Here is an 18,034-nt window from a genome sequence, read left to right on the forward strand (position 1 = left end):
AAACAAATATACTAATTAAAATGGTTGGGACCTGCGAGATTTGTACTTTGTAGGTCTGCATTTTAAATGTAAGGAGTACATTTAAGTTTCTCTGAAATGTAATTGAGTAAAAGTACAAGTATACAAACCTAATAATACTATCTAATAATACTATGTAAAGTACAAATCCCCCAAAACAGTACTTAAGTATTGTAACAAAGTACAATTACTCAAGTACTTTACACCCCTGCTGGCGAGTTTCTTTCCTGAGGATTCTTCCCATGTTATTCCTGCAGGTTCCTGAGGGGCACTTGTAAACAGACGGACGGCACTTGCCCATTCTCCCACAAGGTGGCCAAGGAGAAGGTAAGACTGAGAACGCACGTGCGTGCACACACATGCACACTCTCGCACGCACACACACACACACACACATGCACACTCGCACGTGCATACACTCATGCACATGTGCTCATGACGCATTCTAAATGTGTGTATATATATAGGGGCCGGGATGGGGTATGAAAGTGTACTATGACACACTGTTGGATACGGTGATCCAGCGTCGTGTTCATGTTCTTGGCGCCGCTCCCGTTTCTTTGCGCGGGGCACGGAGTTGTGACCTAATTCGGGGGGTTAGAGGATTTCTCTAAATGGTTGGGCTGATACTGGGTAAGAGGTGGAGGGGTTTGAGGGTTGAAGGACGGGGCGTTTTCTCACAGACTCTAAAGTGGGACGCCGCTTCGCACATGGTCTAGATTCACACGTTATTAGGCCCGTGTTAAGCTGTGATCACATCGGGCGCCTTTTTCTTGCGCTCAAACACGAGGCGCGGCGGTGTGCGTAGAGAAAGTGCACAGGGTGCAAGGAGCCATACCACTGATTACCGTGGCTACTTCAGCTAACCTCGTTCCCAGTTTTATCTCTGTGAGATAAAGCCTGGTAAAGAACTACTGCCGAAAGTGTCTATGGGGTAGAATTTCCGGTGTATGTACTTCCCCTGGAAGCTGCCTCCGAACAGACCAAACTTTTCACGAATCCTGTCGGCAAACAAGCTAGAACGTCCCGGTCATGTAGTAAATTCTTCAGGCAAAGCCGTTGCAGTGGCTTAAACGAGGAAATATTGTGCACTTCACACGTTTCTATATTTGTTTTGTCAAAACCGGAAAGCCTGTAGCCTGTACTTCCTGTACTTCCATTTACACACTTTAGGACTCGCATATCTTTACCAGCCTAACTTCAGCTAACATTACATAAACTACTACTCGCAGCCCTCCAGACGTTGCAGTTCATATCTCGGTCGTGGTTAAGACCTGGTCGTACAAACAAGGTTTGTTGGAAACTGCCAAAATTAGCTCCTCCATTATTGATTGCTTTGTTTTGCCGTTGATTTCGCTCCAGATATCTCAGATCTGTAATCCCTCACCTCGGTTGATTGGTTCCATCGCCAAGAAGAAGGTGACCATGCGGCTAAAGTTTAAACCTTTTCAACTGAGAAAAAGCCTGAGAAAGCGCCTCTTCAAAAACACGAGACGCGTAGTTTGGAGTCTGTTGTTTTCTGAAAAACAGGCCTTTTGAGGTGATGAAATCGCTGTGCCCAGGCAGCAGTGGTTCGGCAAAAAATTGTTCAGATTTATGTATCTGCTTAGAAAACGGAAATGTCTAATTTTCTTTTCTTCTTTTTTTTCACCTGGTAAATACACAGGTCACAACATGTTTACTGGAACGTTTTGGAGTTGTATTTGGAGTGTAATTCGTGACTGTTGGAAACTAGGCTACACTGGCACACCTACTTCCAGTGAATGACGCTAAGCTAGGCTAACAGTGCGGCTGTTCCCTAAGCCTAATGCATGCACAGATAACAAAAGGGTATGTATCTGCGTGTCTAACTCCAGGGTAGATGGCAAATAAGCTAATTTCCCCAAAAGTTGGTGTGTTCCTTTAAAGGGGAACTATTTTACTATTTCTTTCACTATTTGGGCACTTTTACACAATTCCTGTGAGTCTATGGAACACCTCTGTAATATATATATTTTTTTTATTCATTGTTTTGTATTTCTAATCAAGTCCTCAAAAACAGCATTTTTTCTACCTCAAGATCTCGAGCTGTTTTGAGCCTGGGCTCCTAAACCACTGCGCAGCGGCGTCGTCGCCTGAACATTAACATGCAGCGGTGTCTCTCTGACATCACATATAGGCACATTTTCAAATGACTCAGTTCAGTGAGGGTGAATATTGTGAGAGAAGAATTGGAAGAATGCGCCAATATGAGAATTTTGAGACTTAGATCATATTAATATAAGTTCACATAGCTAGGAAACAATGCTAAACACTCAAAAAGGCCATTTATAAGATAGTTCCCCTTTAAGCAGCAACCACCCAGCTATCCAGAGCCTGAACACATGGAACGTCTGTGTTCAGCACAGTGAAAATTGTTGCAGATCTCGTTGCCTTTTTTTGCTGATGTAAAATTGCCTGAAAATGATGACTAAAGCCCTTTGATCACCATCCCCCTGGATATCAACGGAATCAATCGATTTCCTCTGAAGAGATCTACTCCAATTACCCTGATTGGCCCATTGGATATCAGCTCGCTAGCCCACAAACAAGTAATCAAGCTAGTTTGGTACAATTTAGTTCATTTTAGTGGTTCAAAAAAACATCCACAGCAATGGCGACAATTTATTTAATGCCCGCTAGCGCAGGTTAGCCAATGTTGATCTCCCATAGCAACCCCTCACACTGGTCCCCATGAATTTGTTTATAGTTTTGAAAGCTTCACGTGTTATTATACTTACTTGATATCTCCTTTCAGTGAATAGTGGCCCGCGGCCCGCGACGTACTGAGAGAGTTGGCCGTGGTCCGTGAGGCTGCACTAAAACACTTAGAGCTAGAAAGGTGCGCTCGGTCGAGTGCAAATCTCCACCAGGCGGCACATAGGAATGGTGATAGGAAGCATAGGAAGGATTATAGGAAGCAAGTTAGGAAGCATGTTAGGAAGCATATAAATAATAATACAGATAATAATAATAATAATAATAATAATAATAATAATAATAATAATAATAATAATAATAATAATAATAATAATAATAATTAATAATTAATAATAATTAACAATTAATAATTAATCATTAATAATAATTAATAATTAATAATAAATAATAATAAAATACTTGATTTTAAAGAATATTGCGGGAGTCACATCCCTGGCCTGCTGTCAGCCTATGTGCAACGTTTCATCTTTTAGTTGGCGACATTATGTGGACACACACACGTGCATGTGCAACAGACCGTTCCGCCTGGTTTTCTGACTGAATTAACATCATTGTACTGGTTCTTTAAATTGAATACTCTTAATTCACAGCCTTAAAAGATGTTAGAACACACTTAATTATTATGGATGTACACAAGTTCACTTTTTCATGTTTGGTTAGTTGGTGGGTGGTCTGAATGAATAACTGAATAGTCTCCGTTTTCCGGCATTCACAAAGGCTAGAATAGATCACCGGTAAAAATGTATTATAAGTCACAAACCATGCTTTTCATCAGGTTTTATTGACAATATTTTGCAAACAGGTTCTCGTGGCTACACCTGGAGGACCATGTTGGATGAGAAATACTTTTAAATTTTAACTAACGTTTGGGTCTTGATGACCAAGGACTAATAGATAACATGGAGGACCAAGGGCTAATAGATAACATGGAGGACCAAGGACTAATGGATAACATGGAGGACTAATAGATAACATGGAGGACCAAGGACTAATAGATAACATGGAGGACCAAGGACTAATAGATAACATGGATGGCTAATAGATAACATGGAGGACCAAGGACTAATAGATAACATGGAGGACCAAGGACTAATAGATAACATGGAGGACCAAGGACTAATGGATAACATGGAGGACTAATAGATAACATGGAGGACTAATAGATAACATGGAGGACCAAGGACTAATAGATAACATGGAGGACCAAGGACTAATGGATAACATGGAGGACTAATAGATAACATGGAGGGCTAATAGATAACATGGAGGACCAAGGACTAATAGATAACATGGATGACCAAGGACTAATAGATAACATGGAGGGCTAATAGATAACATGGAGGGCTAATAGATAACATGGAGGACCAAGGACTAATAGATAACATGGAGGGCTAATAGATAACATTGAGGACCAAGGACTAATAGATAACATGGAGGACCAAGGACTAATAGATAACATGGAGGACCAAGGACTAATGGATAACATGGAGGACTAATAGATAACATGGAGGACTAATAGATAACATGGATGACTAATAGATAACATGGAGGACCAAGGACTAATAGATAACATGGAGGACCAAGGACTAATGGATAACATGGAGGACTAATAGATAACATGGCGGGCTAATAGATAACATGGAGGACCAAGGACTAATAGATAACATGGAGGACCAAGGACTAATAGATAACATGGAGGGCTAATAGATAACATGGAGGGCTAATAGATAACATGGAGGACCAAGGACTAATAGATAACATGGAGGACCAAGGACTAATAGATGACATGGAGGGCTAATAGATAACATGGAGGACCAAGGACTAATAGATAACATGGAGGACCAAGGACTAATAAATAACATGGAGGACTAATAGATAGCATGGAGGACTAATAGATAACATGGAGGACTAATAGATAACATGGAGGGCTAATAGATAACATGGAGGACTAATAGATAACATGGAGGACCAAGGACTAATGGATAACATGGAGGACCAAGGACTAATAGATAACATGGAGGGCTAATAGATAACATGGAGGGCTAATAGATAACATGGAGGACTAATAGATAACATGGAGGGCTAATAGATAACATGGAGGGCTAATATATAACATGGAGGACTAATAGATAACATGGAGGACCAAGGACTAATAGATAACATGGAGGGCTAATAGATAACATGGAGGGCTAATAGATAACATGGAGGACCAAGGACTAATAGATAACATGGAGGGCTAATAGATAACATGGAGGACCAATGACTAATAGATAACATGGAGGACTAATAGATAACATGGAGGACTAATAGATAACATGGAGGACCAAGGACTAATAGATAACATGGAGGGCTAATAGATAACATGGAGGGCTAATAGATAACATGGAGGACCAAGGACTAATAGATAACATGGAGGACCAAGGACTAATAGATAACATGGAGGACCAAGGACTAATAGATAACATGGAGGACCAAGGACTAATAGATAACATGGAGGACTAATAGATAACATGGATGACTAATAGATAACATGGAGGGCTAATAGATAACATGGATGACTAATAGATAACATGGAGGACTAATAGATAACATGGAAGACCAATGACTAATAGATAACAAGGAAGACTAATGGATAACATGGAGTACCAAGGACTAATAGATAACATGGAGGACCAAGGACTAATAGATAACATGGAGGACCAATGACTAATAGATAACATGGAGGACTAATGGATAACATGGAGGACTAATAGATAACATGGAAGACCAATGACTAATAGATAACAATGAGGACTAATAGATAACATGGAGGACCAAGGACTAATAGATAACATGGAGGACCAAGGACTAATAGATAACATGGAGGACCAAGGACTAATAGATAACATGGAGGACTAATAGATAACATGGAGGGCTAATAGCAGGGCTGTACGCTAAGCTTTTTCACTAGGGGCACACTTGCCCCTAAATGAGAAATTTAGGGGCAAAAAAAATTTTTAGGGGCACATTTTTAAATAACAATTTTACCATTATTTATATCGATTGTTTTTGATTTTTAGAAAAAAAAGAAGAAATTTTTTTTTTTAATAAAATATATATATTATATAATCATACTTGTAGTTGTATTATCTACGAGACATCGCCACCACGCAACAAGTCAAAATGCTCGCTATATGCAACCAGCTCCACTGTCTGTGTGTACTCGAGTAGCTTCCAGCTACGGCCAGGATTCTCCGGAGCTGCAGCTGGACCCTATACTGTAGCCTCCAGCTACGGCCAGGATTCTCCGGCGCTGCAGCTGGACCCTATTGACTATATTCAGCATGTTATAAGACATTGATATCAGGAGCTATCTGTAGCTATTTAGTTTAATGGGACGTTTCGTTTTGAACAGTGAGCTAACGCGAGCTATCATGCACTACTAGACTTGCTGTAGCATTTGTTGATATCAGTAGCTAGCTGGCTGGCAGGCTCACCGAGGTCCCAGTGTCCCACTAGAGACTAGTGTTTACAACAGCCACAGGTGCGGGAGGGAGGAGGAGCAGCAGACGCCGCAGCTCTCTCCGTGTGTCTGAGTTCAGTTCAGTTCGGCTCACTATAGGAGGTCGAACGCGTCGAAAATATGAAGCAATACTAACTTTACTTTTCTTCATAGCTAAATGAATCAGACAGTCAGCCAGTCTATCAGAGTGAGTGCTCAGTCGATTGTTCCCGCTGATCATACCTGCTGAGTGCTCACTGCTCAGCTCGCATGAGTGACGTCATCGCGTCATCACACGCCTTGGATAATTTAGGAGTGAAATGCGAATGCAAAGCTTGAAAGCACTACTCGCAAGCCCGCCCCCAGATAATATTTACCAATCGCAACGGCCAATTAAAGGGGCAATTCGCGACCATCTCGTCGCAGTGTACAGCCCTGAATAGATAACATGGAGGACCAAGGACTAATAGATAACATGGAGGACTAATAGATAACATGGAGGACTAATAGATAACATGGAGGACTAATAGATAACATGGAGGGCTAATAGATAACATGGAGGACTAATAGATAACATGGAGGGCTAATAGATAACATGGAGGACCAAGGACTAATAGATAACATGGAGGACTAATAGATAACATGGAGGGCTAATAGATAACATGGAGGGCTAATAGATAACATGGAGGACCAAGGACTAATAGATAACATGGAGGGCTAATAGATAACATGAGGACCAAGGACTAATAGATAACATGGAGGGCTAATAGATAACATGGAGGACTAATAGATAACATGGAGGACTAATAGATAACATGGAGGACTAATAGATAACATGGAGGGCTAATAGATAACATGGAGGACTAATAGATAACATGGAGGACTAATAGATAACATGGAGGACTAATAGATAACATGAAGGACTAATAGATAACATGGAGGACTAATAGATAACATGGAGGGCTAATAGATAACATGGAGGACCAAGGGCTAATAGATAACATGGAGGACTAATAGATAACATGGAGGACCAAGGGTCAGTCGATAGATAACATGGAGGGCTTCGCCTACCAGTGCAGAGACCTGGGTTAATTTTCCCAGTAGCGGTACCTCCGGCTCGGTCAGACCTGCTGACTGGCAGTGTTCACGGGTGGGAAGCAAAGAGAGGTGGTATTAACGTCCTGGGCGTTGCATTAGCGACTCCTACTGGTCGGTCGGGGTGCTGCCGGTTCAACAAGGAGAGGATCTGGAATGCTATGTGTGTGTGTGTGTGTCCGTCCGTCCGTCCGTCCGTCCGTCCGTCCGTCCGTCTGTCTGTCTGTCTGTCTGTGTGAACAAATAGTTACAGTATGTCCATATAAGGGAAAAAGCTTTTTTTCCTTTTTAGATAAACAACCCCAAGACAGGTGCCCAGACTCTCCTTCCAATACACACACACACACACACACACACACACACACACACACACACACACACACACACACACACACACACACACACACACACACACACACACACACACACACACACACACACACACACACACACACACACACACACACAATGCCCTGCACCTGTGTCAGTCGTCATGCTGCAGCCCGTACGTGGTGAGAGCCCAGCTGTCTGTTTGCAATGCTGCACCTCTCCATGAGCCCCACCTGTCTCCTCCCTCCTCCCTCCTCCCCTCCTCCCTCCTACAGGAGCCCACTTAAAAAGCCTGCTCCCCTTTCACGTGGACCCTCAAACAGGACTGGATGGGGGAGGGAGAGGAGGGGGAGAGTGAGAGGGGGGGAGGGAGGGGGAGAGAGAGAGAGAGGGGCAGAGAGAGAGAGGGGGGAGAGAGAGAGGGGGGAGAGAGAGAGAGAGAGAGGGGGGGAGAGGAGGGAGAGGGGGCGAGAGAGAGGGATGGAGAGAGAGGGGGAGGGGGAGAGAGAGAGGGGGGAGAGAGAGAGAGAGAGAGAGGGGAGAGAGGGGGGGAGAGAGAGGGGGGAGGGGGGGGGAAGGCATTTCCATGGTGAGAAAAGGGGGGAGGGAGGGGTCCAGGATTATTCTCCTCCACCAGAACCTGATCCAGACCCGCTAGGTGAGACCCCCCCCCCCCCCCCCCCTCCACACACACCACAAATATTTCCCGAAACCAGAGCCCCCCCCCCTGCTCTCGGGGGGGCCCACCCCCGTCATCGTCCCGGTCTTGGCGACTGTACACAAACCCTGCACATAAACACATCATGATAGCCGGACAAGGTGCAGCCTGGATAAATATTTCTGTAGCACTTAATTAGGTACAGTAGAACTGATCCCATCCATTCTAGATGGTCCACCCTCTACGCCCCCCCCACCCTCGCCCTCCCATGGCTCCCTCCCCCCCTCTCTCAAGATTCAAGAGTTTTATTTGTCACATACTGTACATACATACATACATACATACATACATACTAGGGATGCTCGATATTGGCTTTTTTACCGATACCGATATTCCGATATTGTCCAACTCTTAATTTCCGATACCGATATCAACCGATACCGATATATGCAGGGCTTTCCCCGTCCAAAAAACTGAATAATTTCAGGTAACTAATAATTTCACTGGATATATAACAAATATTGTTATTGTTTTTTTTTTTTAACCGATACCGATATTTTCCGATATCACATTTTACTGCCGATATCGGCCGATAATATCGGTCGGCCGATAATATCGGACATCCCTAATACATACATACATACATACATACATACATACATACATACATACATACATACAAGACATGCATACAAGACATGCAGTGAAATGTAGGTGGCCAAGCCTGCTTGGATTGTGATAAATAAAAAAAATTAAAAATTAAAAATTAAAATAGACATGATAAAAGAAAAAGTCATAAGAATAAAATACAATGCTAAACGTAAGAGTAGAAGGTAATTGTTGTGAAGGATCAGATTAAACCGAATATGTATATTTATTTATATATATATATTTAATTGTATTTGTATATCGTTTGATATCCCCTGTATATTCCTTGTACAATATGCATTGAATATCCCGTTTCTACTAAACAGCCCATAATAGTTTCATTCTACCATTGGACTAGAACCTGGCGCCAGGTTGCCATACCCCTAGGTTCAAGTTCAATCGTGCCGCCTAACATGTCGAGGCAGCCCCCGGTTCCGCGCAGTAATATGCCGGGCGAAATACGTGTGGTACTATTTGTTCATAGCGCATATATATATGACGCTCGTAAAGTAGAACTTTCTTTTAGTCCAGTTCTTTACCCTCCAACAGAGTGACAGACGCAAAAGCCTCCCCACGAAGCACGTGCGGTGTAGTAAGGCCTACTTGGCCCAGAATAGGCATTGAGATATCGTGTAGATTAATAGTTGAATGGTCATAGTTTGGCACCATACCGTCGAGTTGGACGTATTCTATTAAGCTAATAATAGTCTATTTATGTATGGTGCATCGTTCGGTTCGAGTTCTACAGTTATCAGTACCCCCATCGTTCCTGACGTTATCTGGACGCTTATCTAGGCTGGTCAGACCCCTAGTGGTGATTGCATCCGAGGAGCTCCGGGTCAAGAGCGACTGGACCTGTATATTGGATTACTCTACCCGACGACGGCGAGCCTTCCACGGCTCTTGGATTATGCTTTATGTGCTTTGATTATTCCATGGATAAAGGCCAACACTGTCGAGTGTTGGAATTACCCCCCCGGAGAGGACTACAGGTGAGGCGGCGCTCTACACGTGAGGTCGCACCACGTCTCTCCGTTGTGGACGGCAGATACCGTTCCACAGAGGGTCCAGCTGTGTTCGTCTACGGCCCGAGGTTCTGTGGGCACTGGGTCTAAGACTTTGGATTCTCCCAAGACACCGTCGGCCAGATGGGATACCGCCAGCGACTTCTCTAACCCCCCCCTCCTACTGTCTTACAACCAGCGGGACCCCCCCCCCCCTTTAGTGTATCCAGCTATAATTATTTAAGTACTATCGCTATCGTTTCCTAAATATTCCAGGTTGTATACTTACTCCCTGCGCAACCAGAGATTGGACATTCAATGTTGATTTACCTACGAATACTCATTTGCCATAAAAGTGCATACTTAACATTTCAAATCATAAATGTAATTAAGTGAATATTGTGTACACCCTTTGCTGTATTAAATATTCGATTTGGTCCATTTGTGTTGGTTCGTTTCATCAGGTGGGAAAGTGTTCATCATACTTATATCTTGTACTGGGTGGCCAGAAGTTAAAGTACATGAGGTAGTGGTATTAAATATCATATCTAACAATACAGTCAGGAATTGTACCCCTCAGCTACAGTAATAATAAACAATAATATACAAATATACAATGGGTTCGGCATATCTCTCTCTCTCTCTCTCTCTCTCTCTCTCTCTGTCACTGTGTATCTTTCTTTCTCTCTCTCTGCTCATCCCTCTCTCCCTCTCCAGCCCCACAGAGGTATATTTAGCCCCAGCCTCCATTAATCTCCCCCACACACTAAACAGTAGATCTCCCTGTCACATGTACCCCCCCCCCCCCCCCCCCCCACACACACACACACACCTGTATACATGCTGTCAAGAAGACACCAACACATTCACTCTCACTCTAGTTGCTGTCAACTGCAATTAAGGTCATTTAGCTGCTCAGGATGTAGCAGATAGTTTGGGCGTTGGATGGGTCGTGTCTGAACCACTGAGGGAACGTTGTTTGGGCGTTGGATGGGTCGTGTCTGAACCACTGAGGAAACGTTGTTTGGGCGTTGGATGGGTCGTGTCTGAACCACTGAGGGAACGTTGTTTGGGCGTTGGATGGGTCGTGTCTGAACCACTGAGGAACGTTGTTTGGGCGTTGGATGGGTCGTGTCTGAACCACTGAGGGAACGTTGTTTGGGCGTTGGATGGGTCGTGTCTGAACCACTGAGGGAACGTTGTTTGGGCGTTGGATGGGTCGTGTCTGAACCACTGAGGGAACGTTGTTTGGGCGTTGGATGGGTCGTGTCTGAACCACTGAGGGAACGTTGTTTGGGCGTTGGATGGGTCGTGTCTGAACCACTGAGGGAACGTTGTTTGGGCGTTGGATGGGTCGTGTCTGAACCACTGAGGGAACGTTGTTTGGGCGTTGGATGGGTCGTGTCTGAACCACTGAGGGAACGTTGGCTCATCATCATGTGTTGCGTTTGTTTGGCTTCTCGCAAGATTACAGTTCACAAATTTACAAAAACTCAAATGCTTAACCCTTTCACTGCCGCACTACCAAAACGGTTAACCCTTTCACTGCGACAATACACAGAAGGTTAACCCTTTCACTGCCACACGACAGCCGCGACCGTCGGTTGTGTGATAGTAAAGCCAAGGGTTAATGAACCATACTCTCTCGCTCTATTTCTGTCTCTCTCCGTCTGCCTCTGAGTCTCTCTCTGTCTGCCCCCCCTCTCTCTCTTTCTCTCTCTCTCCCTCTCTATCTCTATCTCCCCCCCACCTCTCTCTCTCTCCCTCTCCCCCCGCCTCTATCTTGCACAATCGAAGTGGGCATGGCCACCCGCATTTCACTGTATGCATTGTCTATGTACTGTGACAAATAAACCTCTTGAATCTCTCTCTCTCCCCCCTCTATCTCTCTCTCTCTCCCGCTCTCTCCATCTCCCCCTCTCTCTATATCTCTCTCTCCCTCCCCCCTCTCTATTCTCTCTCTCTCTCTCTCCCCCCCCATATATCTCTCACCCTATCTCCCCCCCTCTATCTCTCTCCCTCTCCCCCCCATCTCTCACCCCCCCCCCCCCCCTCTCTCTCTCTCTAGATGCCAGTGTGTTCCTACTTCCTGAAGGGGATCTGTAACAACAGCACTTGTCCCTACAGTCACGTCTATGTCTCCCGCAAGGCTGCCGTGTGTCAGGACTTTATCAAGGGCTACTGCCCTCAGGGAGAGAAGGTAACACACACACACACACACACACACACACACATACACACACTACACACACACACTACACACACACACACACACACACACACACACACACACACACACACACATACAAACACACCACACACACACACACACACACACATACAAACACACACACGCACGTGCACATGCACACACCACATGCGCACACATGCACACTCACGCACACACAAACACACACGCACACACACACCCGTGTGCGCACACGCACATACACATACACACACACATATACACACACCACACATATACACACACATACTGTAATACACACACGCATGCATGCACGCACACATGCACGCATGCACACATACGTGCACGCACACACACACCCATACACACACACATATATACACACACACATACACACACACACACATACTCATACACACACACACACATATACACAGACACACATATATACACACACACACACGCACACACCGTCACACACATACACACACACATATACACACTCACACACCTATACACACACGCACGCGCACACACACACACACATACACACATATACACATACACATGGACACATATACCCACACACACATTGCAAATGAACAGTGACCGGATGAAAGGATAGCTGTATGTTGAAATACAACAATGCGTTGGGCACAGCTTGACTACATGATGCCAGGACTGTGATGACGTCACACAGCAGGTCCCGCCTCCTCCGCATTCAATCAAAAAGAGCCACCGTCTGTGTTGTTCACACCACCGCGACTGGCAAGCTAGTCTGAGTCTGAACGTATCTAGACTAGAGGTCAGATGTCAAATATCTGAGGGGGGGGGGGCACGTGCCCCTACCGTTCGAATGGGCACCCCTCTGTGCATTGACCCTTGTGCTCATACACACACACACACACACAAACTCATACACACACGCACACACACATGCACACACACATGCACACACACACAAACACACACACACAGTGCTAAAATACCCCTTTATAGTAACCCCCCCAAAGTACAGTCTCGTGGGTAAACCTGTTCAAAGTAACAACGCAAGAACCTGCATGGTCTAATGTTCAGTTTGAATGATTTTAATCACACAGCATTAACAAGGAAATTCCAATTGCACACTATAACATTTTATTCCGCAATTGACTAATTGGTGATTGTGGCCATTGGGTTAATTTGATGTGCTTTGAAGTCTTAAGGCTCAAGACCTCGCTGCACACCAACATACTGCTGCTGCTTGTTGCCAGCATGTAGAAACGTCTTATCTCGTATCTCTTTACTCGCTGCCAGGATAGTAGAGGGCACAAACGTGACATGGCCAGCGGTTGAGGTTAAATGTGGGTCTGCTGTATTTTTGGCCACTGTCACTCTTGGTAATTTGGTGGGAGTGGTGTTAAATGGCGTTTGAACCTGTACAGTAATTATGTTGTAAAATGTTAATATACTGGAGTTGACCTGAGGTTCAGGTAAACAAGTGGTTTGGTAATGGATGCCCATGCAGGCATGCACACACACATACATACGCATGCACACACACACACGCACGCACGCACGCACGCACACACACACACACACACACACACACACACACACACACACACACACACACACACACACAGGCACACAGGCACAGGCAGGAACAGCTGCAGGGCTGGAGGTTCGTAGTGACATGACTCCAGTGAGTGACATATTGAGGACCTGCTGGATAACTGAGCCAGTCACTCTGTCCACACATCCATCTCTAGCCCTGGACTCACTTCTGTCTTCTCTTCTCTTCTCTTCTCTTCTCTTCTCTTCTCTTCTCTTCTCTTCTCTTCTCTCTCTCTTCTCTTCTCTTCTCTTCTCTTCTCTCCTCTGCTCTCTTTTCCTCTTCTCTCTCCTCATGTTCTCCTTTCTTCTCTCCTCTGTTCTCTTTTCCCATCTCCTCTCTTCTGCTATCCTCTCTTCTCCTCTCTTCTCCTTATATCTTCTCCCCTCTTCTCTCCTCTCTTCTCCTCTCCCCTCCTCTTTTCTCATTTCCTCTTTTCTCTTCTCTGTTCTCTTCTCTCTTATCTCCTCGTCTCCTCTCTTCTCTCCTCTCTTTTATCATATATTCTTCTCTCCTATCCTCTCTTCTTCTCTTCTCTCTTCTCCTCACCTCTCATTTCCTCTCCTCTTCTCTCCACTTCTCTCGTCTCCTCACCTCTCTTCTCTTCTTCTCTCCTCTTCTTCTCTCCTCTTCTCTCCTCTTCTCTCTTCTCACCTCTCCTCTTCTCTCCTCTTCACCTCACCTCTCCTCTCCTCTTCTCTCTTCTTCTCTCCTCCTCGTCTCTTCTCTTCTCTCTTCTCCTCACCTCTCCTCACCTCTCCTCTTCTCTCTTCTCCTCACCTCTCCTCACCTCTCCTCTTTTCTCTTCTCCTCACCTCTCCTCTTCTCTCTCCTCTCCTCTTCTCTCTTCACCTCACCTCTCCCTCTCCTCTCCTCTCACATAGTAATAGTTAATGGGGTGGATATACTGGGACATTGGATAGTTAAGAGAGATTAGCAACACGCCAGTCTAAGGTGCAAACAGCTCCAAACTTGATATCGTCTACAGGGTTCAGTATTATCGCCTCTCCATGACAGGTGGATGTTTTGGACGTGTTCCATGGTCACGTTGTTAAGTGAAAGGTTGTATTTGTTTTAATTTAGTATATTTTCATAATTAAATAAACAAACTGTCCTCAGAGGGAGATTGGGTCCCCGGAACATGGTGAAAAGCTAGAAAATGTGTGTCTGGCCTACAGTTTCATTTTTCAATCTATATTTTCCATAAAGAGGTATCTTCTAGCTTACGTTTGGTTTGCACTGCCATAATATTCATTTTGATTAGAGGTAAAAATGTCTTCCTGGGGTGCCCTCATGGTGCATACCATAGTGCCTCGCGCAACTACGCGGCCGACCCGGGTTTGATCCCAGCACCCGACGTTATTTGTTGCATGTCCTCCCCACCTCTCCTCCCGTTCACCAAGAAAAGCTGTAAAAATGCTAAAAAATAATAAAAAAATAAAATAAAATAAAAAATGTCTTCCAGGTGACATGTGCTATGAGCATTTTCCTCCTGTAGTTACAGTGTGCGTTACAGCTTTAACCCTTTCGCACATACGATCTCACATGTGATAGGATTTTGAGAACCAAGCATTCTAATGATTCTGTCCAGTAACCACGGCTACTGGCCACTGAGAGCCTGGAGTTGTTAAAAATAAATAAAAGACAAGTAAAAAATTATAATAATTAGGGATGTCCCGATCGCCTTTTTTTTGCTTCCGATCCCGATCATGTGATTTTAAATATCTATCGATCCGATCGTTTCCGATCCGATCTTTCACATTAGTAATCAATTTTGACGCATTTTTGTCAGAAACTGGCGGAGCGAGACAAGCCCCTCTGTTGCCTAGAGTCCGGGGCGCAAGCTCGGAGGCTTTTGTTATTACATTCACCCTGAGAAATGTGTTTCTGCTTCATATGAGAAATATTAAAAGTTTCAATATATGTTTGCACATTAGTATACATTCAGTGTTCGACTTACGTAATGGTCCATTCTGGTCTGAAACGCCGACGATAATCCTCAGTCACGTTATCCTCCAGGTGAAAAGTTAGTCTGAAAACTTCGCCCCAGCCTGTCCTCCTTGCAAACATTGCAACTGGCTTGACTTTCTATTTTAAAATGCTTAGTTCCAAACCTCTGACATTAAGTCTAGCTGCTCAAGTCGGTGGATATTAACCGTGTTAGCTCGCGGCATGCTTCACTGAGTCTCCACAACATAGCAGAGAGTAGCGTTAGCGTTAGCTCGCGGCATGCTTCACTGAGTCTCCACAACATAGCAGAGAGTAGCGTTAGCGTTAGTGTTAGCTCGCGGCATGCTTCACTGAGTCTCCACAACATAGCAGAGAGTAGCGTTAGCGTTAGCTCGTGGCATGCTTCCCTGAGTCTCCACAACATAGCAGAGAGTAGCGTTAGCGTTAGTGTTAGCGTTAGCGTTAGCTCGTGGCATGCTTCCTTGAGTCTGTTGTTGTGATGTGGAGCGTGTAGCCAGTCTAAATTAAAGGGATGTGTTTGTTGCAGCGGTGTAAATTAAAGGGGAATGTGTTTGTTGTGGACAATTATTCTGCTCTGTGTGACAATAAATACATTAATGATGATATATTATATGTAATTTAAAACCAAAACTAAGGCCTCCGTATGAGTTTAAGACGTGGACATGGTCATGTTTGTTGAATAAAATTTTTCTTTTTTTGACTGCCGATTTTTATTATTATTTTTTCCGATCCCCGATCCTCTGAAAAGCACGTAATCGACGCCGATCCCGATCACGTGATCGGATCGGGACATCCCTAATAATAATGTAAGTACACCCCATTTATTTACTGAACATTGAGGGAAAAATTGTGGGAAAGTGTCCTGGGCCCTCATGCATCAACGTGTTCTACGCACAGATCTGTGCGTAACCCGTGCGTACAATCATTTCTAAGCAAAGAGTGGGATTCATCAATTTCGATTTGAACTTGACTTTGTGCGTACATCTACGCACATTTCAGACCTGCGTACCTAGCTCCCAGTGGTAGAATATCGTTACTACGCATAAGCACTCCTCAGTCCTGCATTAGTTCCAAGGCGGAAATAAAGTCACTGGCGCGTGTTCTGTTATGACCCCCGTGATTCATCATAGTTCATTGTGAAACAGCGATATTAGTGTAATTATGGTCAAAACCCTATAAATAGCATTTGGAATAATAGATCTTTCTCTCAGAATGAATGCAGCATGTCATATATGTTACGATGAATTGAAAATGGGGGACCCTGATGTAAACAAGACGAAAGTCTTTCTCTGGTCTGCATCCCCTTAACAATTGTATGTATTGAGCTGTACTGTACTGTACCCATTCTGCAATCTGTTAATAAAGTTCTCATTCATTCATGGTTTATATAGCGTTATCGGAATATACGGGGTGTAGGCTACTGACTGACTGCGCTCCGCGTAGCTTGATTGATTGATTGATTGAAAAGTTTATTAACAGATTGCAGAATGGGTACAGTACAGTACAGCTCAGTACATACAATTGTTAATTGGGGATGCAGACCAACTTTCGTCCTGTTTACCATCAGGGTCCCCCATTTTCAATTCATCATAAATCATAAAGCTCAACTCGTTATTATTTTGCGCACAGACCGCCGAAACACGGGAACGTTTTGATTATATTTAAAGGCTTTACGTTAAACGAAACAAGTGGAATTTCGAAGCTGTAAGCAGAATAAGTCATATGAATATAGTGTTCTTCCCCCTTTTTACTGTACAAGAAAGAATAGAAAACGCATTGCAATGACACCATGCAGATAGTGGACAGACTATATGATGGAATTCAAGTTCATGTATTGAAAGGCAGGATACATCATACATGCAGTGAGATTCATTGTTCTTGTATATGCTCTCGTATTATATTGTTTATATAGGCTACCCAATACTGACATCAAAATAGATTGTAGTAGTATGCCTCTAGAAATCATGCAGCAGGTAGAAAATTGACGGGAGATCCATCGCGATTTGGAATAGAATTGAGGAGAACTTTAATCCGTGGGTATTAATCAAACAACACGGGAAAAGGCAGTCATATTCCAGCGCGGTCTTATTAGCCGACAACAAAATAGATGCCTCTAAAAATCATATAGCCAATCGAACACAACTAATAAAGGCATTCATATTGTACAGCACGGTTATAATGACACACAACACAACCAACGCCAAACAGTGGTCAACGAACGGTCTTTATAGTATTTTGAGCTGTCCAGGCAGAATTGCAGCAATGGTCTTAGGGAGCCGTTGATATC

General features: G+C 44.1%; 1 protein-coding gene across 1 annotated transcript in view; it reads left to right on the plus strand.

The window, feature by feature from the left end:
- The window catches only part of zc3h3 (zinc finger CCCH-type containing 3), a gene marked incomplete at its 5' end in the record, with an annotated part of 242,580 nt that overhangs the window by 194,020 nt on the left and 30,526 nt on the right, over nucleotides 1–18,034 (plus strand). Inside the window, 2 exons of the mRNA XM_084308377.1 lie at nucleotides 276–345; nucleotides 12,042–12,173. Coding sequence (XP_084164503.1) covers nucleotides 276–345; nucleotides 12,042–12,173 — 202 coding nt within the window. The remainder of the gene's footprint in view (nucleotides 1–275; nucleotides 346–12,041; nucleotides 12,174–18,034) is intronic.

The sequence above is a fragment of the Notolepis coatsorum genome, assembly GCF_963971535.1.
Source record: "Notolepis coatsorum genome assembly, chromosome: 2".
Classification (NCBI taxonomy): domain Eukaryota; kingdom Metazoa; phylum Chordata; class Actinopteri; order Aulopiformes; family Paralepididae; genus Notolepis; species Notolepis coatsorum.